The 12338-nt window shown below is 45.0% G+C and overlaps 1 protein-coding gene across 3 annotated transcripts in view; it reads right to left on the bottom strand.

The window, feature by feature from the left end:
• The window catches only part of Map3k4 (mitogen-activated protein kinase kinase kinase 4), a 111015-nt gene that overhangs the window by 59490 nt on the left and 39187 nt on the right, over positions 1–12338 (bottom strand). For all 3 annotated transcript variants that reach the window (XM_008836711.2, XM_008836706.2, XM_029565230.1), the window contains exon 2: positions 9953–10143. In XM_008836711.2, the coding sequence (XP_008834933.1) occupies positions 9953–10143 (191 nt within the window). The remainder of the gene's footprint in view (positions 1–9952; positions 10144–12338) is intronic.

Raw genomic sequence — 12338 nt, 5'->3', positions numbered from 1 at the left:
AAAATACATACACACACACACACACACACACACATAAAATAACACAAACACTGTATCACTGTAGGGCTGAGGTAAAGACCACCAGTTTAGTTACCAATTCACTAATTTGCGAAGCCTTTGATGGAGACATCCACATGCAGATGCTGGCCTCAGGAGAGGACTCCAAGATGTGAACCTGGAGAGCACAGTGCCCACAGACACTAGGTAATAGGCCAGCAATCAGAGCATGCAGGAAAGGCACACAGGAAAAGCAAGTAAGACCTTGCATTATTAATTAGTAAGCACATCCAAATAAGCAGTTCTGAGTTAAGAGAACAAAATTTTGTGGAACAAAAGCAATTTTGTTAGTTTAGGATTTAAAAAGGAAAGAACTTGGGCTGGTGACGGCTCTCATCAGTAAAGAATCTGTTGTGCAAGCGTGCGGGTCCGAGTTCAGACACCAGCACTCACGGGAAAGCTGGGTGCAGGACTGGTACCCGTCACCTCGGCACCGAGGCGGAGACGGCAGGGGCTCCAGGGCTCCCTGGACAGTCAGTCTACCTGAATCTGTGAGCTTCAGGCTCAGTGAAAAACAAGGTGGAGAGTGATTAAGGAGACAATCAACCTTGAACTCTGGCCTGCACCTGCACATACACTTGCACAAACACACAAACAAGTACAAATACCACACCACATGAAAGAAGGAGGGCAAGCACTATGAACACTAATGTGGCATGCATTCCTGGAGATAGCCACAGAATGCTTGCATTAATTTACAATTTGAAAGTTAGAGAATAGTGAAAAGGTATTCTTTGTTTATCTATTCATTTCCTTCTATGATTTAACAGCCCTCAGAGAAACAAAGGCTCAACCGAGGATAACTGGGATGACTCTGCTAATCCCAGAAGACTGGCCATCAACACGTCTAGATCTATGCCGTACCCACCAAAGGGCAAACGTGACCAGCAGGAGATGAACTCTGTGCAGAGCTTGACATCGACAATGAAAAGGCCTTAAGGGGATGGGTGCCATGGTCCGCTTCTCCATACACACATAATCTCATTTTAGCAGGCCTGAGAAGCAAAGTCTTGTGATCATACCACGTATACACAAATCTTGTTGCACTTGCCTTACACCATACGAAATGATGTATGGTTTACAGAGTTTTCTGAAATGTATATTTATACAAGCCATGATACTTGTGTCTATAGTACTGTAACAAAAAGCAAACTGGGAAAGGAGCAAGATGGGGCAGAGAAGTGCTAAAGCAAAGATAAGTTGGTCTTTCAAAAAATACATACAAAGTAGAAATTCACACAGAATGATGCAATTCAAACTTAAAACAGACTTAAGCCCAGTCTAGCCACTGTATAAATACCATCTACACCTCAGAAGTTGGACTGGGGTTAGTCATTCTAGATAGTTATACTTTTCAAATGACATATTTATGGCAGTGTGAGTAAAAACAGCCGTGCTTTCTAAGATTGATGACAAGGCACACCTCCCACAATTATAAGAAACCTGTCACATTAGGGCGTTCTGGGGAGATATGGGGTTAGATACAGAACCTGCCTAAGCATTGCTTATTCACTCTTTCCCCTCTGACATCACAGACAACGTGTGCTGGACACACAGAACATCTGATGCTCAACTTCCATTCTAGAACGACAAAAGCAGCTCGTCGTAAGGGAAGACAATAACACCCCGGTCTCCTGAGGGCTTTAAACTGTGTGGTCTCTGTAGCAGGGGAGCAGAAACACAGCTGCTCCAACCACTAGTTATTTCTGACAAATGAGAAGAACATGCAGAATTCTTAAAATTTTGTTTTATTTACTTTGTGTGTACTAGGAAGGGGAGGCATATGCATGCCAGAGCACGCGTGTAGAGGTCGGTGGACAACTTGCAGGAGTCAGTTCTCTCCTTCCACCATGTGGGTCCTAGAGCCAAAACACACATGTTCAGGCTTGACAAAAGGCGCCTTTACCTGGTGAGCTATTTTATGTACTCACACAAATATTTGTAGTTTATAAGTAGCCTGAAAGTAGCCAATGACAAGCCGTGGGGCACATATGCTTAGAAGACACTCGGTTGGAGTCTCACCATCCACATCTAGAAATCAGTCCTTGCGTATGTATGAAATATATTCTGAAATGTTGTTCTTCCATCTCCCACACTTGCACCCATATGTTGGTCTTATCTGAGCTCTCAAGTGAGAAAACACACACGGGCACATCACCTTTCCCTGTAACATGAGGTGGCCAAGGGGATGCCCTAGACTATCTAGCGATGTTAGAGGTCTTCTCTTCAAGGCTAGGGAACATGTTAACAATCACTTAGGGTCCTGCTGATGGGCACATTCCTGGACCCACTCCCACTGAGCCACCATGCTAGAATGGCATTCTGTTCTAGGAAACACTGCTTTGTCAAATCCCTTCAGTTTCCAAGTAAGGTCTTTAGAGAAATTGTCACAATCCTTCCAACACCACAAAGATAACCAGAGAACCCAGCCGGTCAGACAATGGTAAAAGCTGAGGCAGAGACCCTAACCCTGGTGTCAGCCCACCACCTGTCAAAGCTGCTCACCAGTCAGAATGACTGACAGAAGAGCATGAAAAGGCATAAGAGAGAAGAGAGACAAGCCAGGTTCCAAATGTGAGTCTGCATGTGGGCTGCCAGAGGCCCGCGACAGCCTCACTGAGAGTAGAAGGCAGAGCTGAAACACGGGCTTAAACTCATGGAAGGAACAGTAAACATGCACGTGTGCATGCACACAGATGTGTACCTTGAGGTATTTGCTAATGACAGAAGGTTATACATATGGATGTGTGCAAACTGCTATAATTATCACAATAATTGTTCTATGTATAACTCAGCTATAATGGTATTATGCAAAGCCAACAATGATTAAAAGGCAGATTCTCTCTGAAAGATGCTTTGACCAAGGTGTGTATATCTTTGAAATTCCAATTTAACTAACTTAAACTATAAAATGAACTTTCTTTCTTCCTTCTGTGATATTAAAGGAGAAAGAAACAGCTACATTTGGCTAATCGTTCAAATCTTATCAAAATCTTAACTGATAAAATATGGGTAAGATTTACTGCAATCCAAAAGCGATGGGTGTGTTAGTAGAGAACGACTTTAATCCTAGCACTTGGGTGGCAGAGGCAGGTGGATCTCTGTGAGTTCAAGACCAGCCTGGTCTTATAGAGAGTTCCAGGCCAGCTAGGGCTACAAGGAGACCCTGTCTCCAAAAACAAAAGAAAAAAAGATTTACTGCTATCCAAAAGCATGATCTCAAATAGTGTCTGTCAGGACTCAATTCTGCCCTCTAGCAGGCAGGGTGACTAAGGTCTTCCTGACAGGTGGCTAAGCTTCGATGTCAGGGTATCCTAACACTGTAACTGTGGGGACCTAAAGGCCCCACCTTGCAGAGGTCCGAGAGGAAGTTACTGGGGCATGGCCTGACTTGTTTTAAAAGTCTGAAGAATACTTCCGCACTGCTGAGGAGTGCATGATCAGCGCGTGACCATCCTTAAGATACACCCTCAGCGGGGAGGAGGATTTCCAGATGCCTTTATAAGCTCTGTAACACCTACAATAAATGAGTTCCTGCTTGACTAGGCTTCCCGTTGCACCTGAGTGTTCCCGGTACTGGGGGCGGCATGGGCTGGCAAACAGCACGCTTACTCATCCCCAGTCATCACTGTGCGGGGGTCGCTGGTTCGAACCCCCCACAACTGGAGCCCAGTGTGGCACTCGAAGGAAGATGAAAAGAAGAAAAGAAAGAAAAATAACGGATTGGGGCCAATCAAGAGATCAGGGTAAATGAGACCCGAAAGATGGGTGACGCAACTAATAAGCCTGAGGACCCGGCGCTTAAAGCGCTGAGAGATATGCTTAAAAGTAGGGGATTGGCACTGCTGGTGGGGCTGCAAACTGGTTCAGCCCGTATGGAAAGCAGTGGGGAGAACTCTTAAAAAACTACAAATGAACCTACCATTTGACCCAGTTATACCACTCCTTGGCATATACCCAAAGAACTCGTCCTATTGCAGAGACACTTGTACATCCATGTTTGTTGCTGCTCTTTTCACAATAGCTAAGAGATGGAAGCAACCTAGGTGTCCCTCAATTGATGAGTGGATAATGAAAATGTGGTTCATATATACGATGGAGTTTTACTTAGCAGTAAAGAAAGATGAAATCATGAAATTTGCAGGTAAATGGATGGAACTAGAATCTGTTATACTAAGTGAAGTAACACAATCTCAGGAAAAAAAATCGACATATGTTCTCCCTCATATATGGATCCTAGGATCAGACTCTGATAAATAAGTATGCAAACAGACATAACTGCAGGAACCAGGACAAGGGTAAGGAAACAGTGAGGTAAAGGAAAAGAAATAACCTGAAGGAGAAGAATAGTAGGCAACAGACCTTAAGAAGGGAGATATGGATAAAAATTGGGTTAGATTAAGGGAGGGGGGAGGGAAGGATAGATGAGGAACCTAGGGGATAAGGAGAAAGAAGCAGTTCAACAGAGGTAGGATCATAGGAGCAAGGGTATAAGTAAGGAAGAAAGGGGGGGAAGTGGGGGCACCTTAAGTGGGAAAACCATGATAGAGGGGGGAGACGATACAAGAGAGAAACAATGCCTAGCTAGTCACGAAAACCAGAGGGAACCATATTATTCCTACAATCTACTGACAAATTATACATAACAGATCAAGAAATATATCTCTAGATAAGGTTTATTTGAGACCAACTGGTTATTACCCAAGATTTATCTGCAGGACACACAGTAATTAAAAATGCCAGAATGGTGGAACTAACCTTCTTGGATGTTTAACAGACATACCTTGAGATCTATACTAATTGGGTCAGAGGGATACAAAGGACACTGTGCTGAAGCTTCACATTTAAGGATGATGTGCCTTCATGTTTATCTATACTCCCTCATGGACATCCCACCATGTGTTTTGCATTTATGAGGGAGAGGAACTAGAGGGAACAAGGTCCGTAGGACTGACCATACACTAATTCCCTAAGCTTTACAGGGAAGGCATGCAGGGCTAGTCCTCAAGACAGCCAATGAACAGCACCTGCCAGTGTGAGAGCCCTGAAAGCATTCGACAAGCACAGCAGGCACGGCTAGAAGACAGCAGAGGAGACTGCACGGTACCCTGGGCTGTCTTACGAACCTTTGAAACTTCCATTCTGGACTCTTGAAATTCTTGCTCTGAGGAAAGTCAGGTGCTATGTAAGAAGTTCAGCTCCTCAGGGACCAGGATGTTTTAAAGAAGCCCAGGCTTCTGGAAAGAGAAGTCAGCTGGGCCTTAGCTGGTTTTACCATCTTAGCCCAGGTACAGACTTAAAAAAAATGGAGCCACCTTGGACATTTAGACACAGGAGCCACCACTTGGGGAAATGCTGAGGACTCTGAGTTGGAGCCCTAGCCAAGCCAAGCCAACATTTCCAGCCAATGGACTGGCTCCAGACACCATGGGCTTTGCCTATATACTAAATTCCAGAATTGTGAGCGATGAATACATATACTGCCACCCCACAGAGCTCCAAGGTGGCTCAAAAATGAGCCACCCGGAATAATGCAAATATTATCAGTGACTTATTTGTCCAAAAGACAGAGTCCACCTCTGACTGCACTTCTAAAGTTAATACTGTGTGTGACTCAGAGAAGCTTTGCTTATTGCTGTAAGAAACAAATAATGTACCAGTTCACATTTCCTTGGAAAGCTTTTAAAAGAAATCTGACCAATCTGATTCATTCTAAGAAGCTCTTCAAAATACTGAGGGACCCATATATTATTATGAATCATCTGCTAATTTGAAGTCTTGGTCTCACTGACTCAGCCTTTAGGTCACTGCACAAATACCACTTGTTCCAGAAGTCTCCCCACCAGGTCTTCTCAGCAGCCCCTCCGTCTCCATCCGACCCGACCACACTAGCATGCTGCCTGTGCATGTAGACGCCTTGCAAGAGATGGAACTGTGACTTATTCATCATCCAAAATAGGGCACGCCTGTGGAGTCACTCAAATTCTCATTCAATGAAAAGAATGAAGGAGAAATAAGGGCAGAACAGGAGGAAAGGACAGAGGGAGTGAAGACAGAGGGATGGAGGAAAGAAGAGAGGAGAGGAGAAGAAAGGGAGGGGAGAAAGGAAAGGAAGGGTTAATAGGAGCAACAAACCTAGAGCAGCAACAACAAGAAAAAGAAAAAAGTTAAGAGGTGAAGGAGACGTGGGGCTCAGGGAGATGCACCACAGGGTTCAGGGAGATGCAGGGTTCAGGGAGACATGGGGTTCAGGGAGACATGGGGTTCAGGGAGACACAGGGTTCAGGGAGACATGGGGTTCAAGGAAAGTGATGAGAGAAACACAGTTCAGGGAGAGAGACAGGAAATACATAATTTAGGAAGAGGGACAGGAAACACACCACAGAGTTTAGGAAGAGAAACAGAATACACACTCAGGAAGAGGGCAGGAGACACATGGTTCAGGTAGGACAGATGCAGGCTAAGTAGCCATATGAATAGAGACAATCAATCTAAGTCTCAGTGTCCTGAGAATGAGTCTGCCAATTAATAAGACCACAGAAGCAATGTAAGAATCTATTACACTCTAACATTTAAGGCAAAAGGTAAGAAAATATTGAGGGTTTTTTTGTTGTTGTTGTTTAAAATAACTAACTCACACACCCCACCACACTGTAAGAAGTGATCTTACAGATAAACATGAGACCCAGTGGTTGCACATCCCCAATGTGCACGAGCCAGACCAGAATCCAGGCAGTCTGGCAATCGTGGGCATCACACCACCCAGCTTTGAGGGAAAGAAGTGAGTTCTCAGGGCTACCACACTGTTACGACACAGCGTCACATTACTAGGATATTAAGAGCCCCCCCCCCTGCCGTGCACTTCACTTCCATCTTTCTGGAATTTATGAACAAAACATTTTTTAATTCTTTTATTATTTTTATTTTTATTTTATGTGTATGAGTGTGTTGCCTGCATGTATGGGAGTGCACCCGTGTCGTGCAATGCCGCGGAGGTCAGAAGAGGACATTGGTTCCCCTGGAACTGGAATTATGGACAGTTGTTAGCCACCATGTGGGTGCTGGGAACTGAACCCGGGTCCTCTGCAAGAGCAGTCAGTGCTCTTAACTGCTGAGCCATCTCTCCAACCCCATGAACAAAACTTTGGTAACAAATAATTCACTGATGCCAAACATCCAGCGAGAACGTTGAAAACTGAAGAGCAGAAGCTTCAACAATAACGAGCAACAGCTATGAAGAGGCAGCTTGTGACACCACAGCCACAGAAGCTGGGAGCCCAGGTCTTCCCACGCAGTTCACCAAGCATTAGATAGGCCAGCTGCCAAGCAGCAAACACAATGTGACAATGAATACAAAGAGACAACAGGCAGGCACATGGGCTGATGAAACTCATCTTATGTTGGTAGAGTGACTTTTCTTCTGTCTACCGTCTAAACTTCCTGTGGAGGTTTGAATGAGACTGTCCCCATAGGCTTCATATACTTTAACACTTGGTCAGTTAGTGATGCTGTTTGGGGAGGGTCATGGAACCTCCAAGAAGTGTGGCCTTGCTGGAGGAAGCATGTCACTGGCAGCGGGCTTTAAGAGCTCATGGGCTTGTCCTACTTCCAGTTCTGCTCTCTGCTTCCTGTGCAGATGTGAGCACTCAGCTTTCTACCCCAGCCGCCTCCTGCCCTGCCTCCCCACCATGATGGACTCATTCCTCTGGAACCTTAAGCCCAATAAACCCTTCTGTAAGATGCCTTGGTAATGCTATTTTACAACAGCAACAGAAAAGTAATTAGTAATTAGAAAAATAATTAGTACACTTCCCAACAAATAATGTAATCTTTTGCAATAAGAAAAAGGAGTTACTAAGGGTCTTGGTGTACTTGGCCTGGAATTAGATGGATGGGGATCGAAGGTCTGGGAGGATTAGCTCCTTGGGCTGAAAATTAGCAGACACATAGATGACCTGACCCCCGGCCCCCAGATCTAAAATCCATAATTTTATGAAAGAAACCATTCAAAGAAGCTGAGAAGAGATGACTTTTCCTCCTCTGCCTGTCTCCTATCTAGCCCAGGAGGACAGAAGTGGTTCAACAAACAACCAGTGACTATCTCACACAGTGACAGACCTATAGTAAACTCAAGCCCTGCCTTCAGCCTGGTGCTTGTACTAAGATAAGGGTCAAACTGAGTTTAAAGAGAACTAGTGCAAAATCAGGCCCACCACATCAAGCCAGAATGTTTAATCACCTTAACTTCAGTTTCTCAGTCTTAAAATGGGGAGCCTATACAAAACAGTGTGGATCAACAAGTAAGGAGAAGGGAGGAGGCACTACTGACAATTCAGCTTACCACCACCAAGCAAAGACTGATTAACATAGACTGAGCAGGGGCCACCTCACTGACACCTACTTTAGAAAGCACTTTGATAAAATGGACAGACTGATACTTAAAGTCACAAACTAATGGGAAGTGGTTAGTTTCTGAACAGTAGCTACAATAAGCATGCTATTGTAAATAAAAGCTGTAAAAGAAAGGTTTTAAAACTTGGGGAGGATCATGGAACCATCAGGAGGTGTGGCCTTGCTATATTTTATTTATTACTATTTTTAATTATTTTATGTATTTGAGTGTATTAACTGCATGTGTGTAAGTACACCCATGTCATGCAATGCCCATGGAAGTCAGAAGAGGGCATCAGATCCCCTGGAACCGCCATGTGGGTGCTGGAAATCAAACTTGGATCCTCTGTAAGAGCAGTCAGTGCTCTTAACCACTGAGCCATCTCTCCAGTCCTAGTTGTATTAAAAGAAAGTTTAAAAATCATCTGTGGGAAAATCACTGTGGTACGGGACCCTACCCTGGGACTCTTCGTGGTAAGCCACCTCACGCAGCACAATGAAGCCCCTCTCTTGCCTCCCCCCACCTTCAGGAAGTCCCAAAGAGGATGTAGAGTACTGTCGCATTTATGATCAAAAGAGATCAACTTCTGATCACAAGAGATCAAGGCACTGAAGAAATATATGTGGAGAGAAAACTGACCAGAGTCATTGAGCAAGGAGGCGGGGCAAGAAGCTAGAGGTCACAGGGTAATATTCCTCAGCAGAGGTGAAAAATGGAATCCAGATCTTAGGCAGCAATACGTGGATGAGCTTCAGGAAGCTGTGGGATCTAACTTAGGAAACAAGTCTTGCTAAGTTTAACAGGAAACTCAAACCCTAAGTTTTTGGTGACTGCAGGGCTAGGCTGTATGCAAGGCAAGAGGCAGCAGCTCGCCACAGTTCCACTCACCACCTCGGGAAGAGCAGGTAGCATGAGCCGGGGGATGCTGCAGCGGGACACTGGCTGGGCTTAGAAATTCTCCATAAGGAGGAAAGTGGATGATGGGCTCCATCCATGGCTCTCAGATACGGAATCATCTCAGCAAGTGAGAGCCCTGCACACCAACAGCACTGACTGTTACTAGCAGAAGACAGCAGCCTCAGAGGCTCTGGGATCCGGAGGCGAGCCGGCTGTCTCTTCCCACATCCCCAAACACAGCACCTGGGGAGAAGAATCTAGAAACCCTAGCCAAAGAGACTGAAAGAGTAATCATGGGCCATCTACCTGGTGTCTGGCCACTTGAGTTAGCATGGTAGAAAACAATGGGCCTCTCTGACAGTTTCAAAAGCCTCCTGTCCCCGACTTCACTACAACTCAGGACAAACTTCCCCAGCACTGGATAATCATCTGTTTCTCCTACTAGCATCGCTGATGGTAAAAATTCAAAAATTAGCAAAATCTAAAACCATATTAAGATAAAAGGGTTCACCGTTATTAAAGAGCTATCCATAGTACACGTCACATAAAGACGACGCACAACTGTATGCTTTCATGTGCACCTTTCTACGTTGCAGACTCACTCACCTTTCAAACTGGATCTGCTGGCCGGTCTCCCTGGGTTATTCCTTTGGTGTTTGGTTGACATGCGCTTCATCTGCCGAGGCGTGCTGGGGGGTGAGGTGCCATAGAGGTTTTCTGGATTTGCTTCATCAGAAAAGTCCTCTGGATCAGACTCCAGACTCTTGCAAGCTGAATCTCCCAGCATGCACTCCTGCCTATGAAAGACAGTAAGTGGAGAAAGGATGTGTTTAGTGACATCCTAACGGCAGTGGCAGTCTCTACAAATGCTGAAGCTTCTCTACATGTGTCTCCTCAGCATCCTAATCCCCCTCTTTCCTCTGTGGAAACCCACGAGGCCTGTTCAGTCCCAGGACATGACAACAGTGGTTGTGACCACTCTTGACCGTGAACCACCAGAGTATGAGGTGGTGCGTCACATGGAGGTGGTGCGTCACGTCACGTGGCACAGTCAGTGTGCTGTTTCTGCCATTTTCGGGGCCCTTCCCAACTTCACTGAGCTTCAAGGTAACACTATGGATAGAGGGGGAAAGACAACAAAAGACCAGAAGGCACAAATGAGACAGAGCTAAAAATAGACTTGTGTACTAGCTACCGACAAGCCGACAAGCTTAGCTGAGTGGGCGAGCTCGCCCTGCCCTGGACTCCAGGGCCTCGCCCTGTCTTTCTGAGGGCATGGCCTGCACGGAAGCAGAGCCATGTGCATGTGTGAACTTAACCTCGACCCACGCAAGGAGGCAGAGCAAGGGCACCATGGGGTAACTCAACAGTCCTATGTTCTCTGACGGCTACCGTCCAGAAAACATTACATACCTACGCAACACCACTGAGCCATCTAAAAATGGTTATGACAGTCAATCATGTTATGTAGATTCTAACACATCAAAACGAAAAGAGGAAAACTGAGGGGAAAACAGGACAAAGCAAAGTTCAGATGGTGGTAGAAGAGTAGACTGCCAAGAAGAAGAAAAAGAACTTGCTTCTTGTCGCTAAAAAGCGCATGCCTTGGTGACTTTCCCATGAAATGCAGCCTGTCTTCTCCGCTGCCAACCAGCTTCTCAAGTAATATCGCTATTTTGATAAAGTTCCATCTCTACAATCTAGCACGATAAAATTCACTCACATAAAGAGCAAATATGATCCTAAAGCTGCAAATAGAAGGGACCAATTATTAAATCCTTTCCAGATGCAGATCACCACAGTCCATCTCATCTGATCATTGTTTACGGAAGACGCTTTATATAGTACAGAAAACATGACTCCTAAACTCTCTCCAGTGCACAATTCTCTTCCTGGCAATTTACAGCACAATATATAAATCAATGCCAGTTCCAAATCACAAGGAAAATAAAGAACAGTCAAAGTGTGCTATCATTATTATTAAATGCGATGGAACCAGAAAAGAAACAATTTTGGGGGAAAATAGAAATTTGAGGCTAAGGAGCTGGCTCAGTGGGTGCAGGGTTTTCTGTGCAAGCATGAGGACTTGAGTTCAAGTCCCCAGCACCCATGGAAAATGTCCACCATGGTCATGTCCACCTGCAGCCCCAGAACCAACAACAGGAAGGGGGGGCAGAAATGGAGAGCTCTAGGTTCCTAGATGCACTCAGAAAAGTGGAGAAGCACTGAGGAAAACGTCACGTGACCCTCTGACCTCCACATCCACCTCATGGGCAAGTGTGAACCCATGTGTGCCCCACACACAATGGAAATTCTAACAGAATTACACAAACTTAGTGTTGAAATTTATTTTTAAAATTCCATCAGCAAAGCCGGGCATGGTGGCACATGCCTTTAATCCCAGCACTTGGAAGGCAGAGGCAGGCCGAGCTCTGTGAGTTCAAGGCCAGCCTGGTCTACATAGTGAGTTTAGGCCAGCTGGGGCTACAGGGAAACTGTCTGAAAAAGACCCCGAAAAAGAAAAATTCCATCGGCAAGTTAAAAACTGATTTTTCATTACTTTTCTTTCATATTTTATTTATTCTTTTTATTTTATGTGTATGTGAGTATTGCCTGCATGTATGTAAGTGCACCTGTGTCGTGCAATGCCTGCGGAGGACAGAGAAGCTGTCAGATCCCCTGGAACTGGAGTTACGGACAGTTGTTAGCTGCCATGTGGGTGCTGAGATTCGAACCTGGGTCTTCCGCAAGAACAACCAGTGTTCTTAACCACTGAACCATCTCTCTAGCCCCCATTACTATACTTTTTTCAAACCACTCTGGGTCTTTTATGAATAATATACATTCCAAGACGTGTACGCACACTTGGTTTGGCAAGTTAAATGCCCTGAACTATAATTAAATTTGGAAATAAGTCGTTACAGCACCTACCTATTCCCTTAGACCAACTACATTTATCATTTAAGTCTCATAAAGTAATACAACAAATAGC

The sequence above is a fragment of the Nannospalax galili genome, unplaced genomic scaffold (genome assembly GCF_000622305.1).
Source record: "Nannospalax galili isolate Female #2095 unplaced genomic scaffold, S.galili_v1.0 scaffold2271, whole genome shotgun sequence".
NCBI lineage: Eukaryota > Metazoa > Chordata > Mammalia > Rodentia > Spalacidae > Nannospalax > Nannospalax galili.
This window is presented reverse-complemented; position numbering and strand designations above follow the sequence as displayed.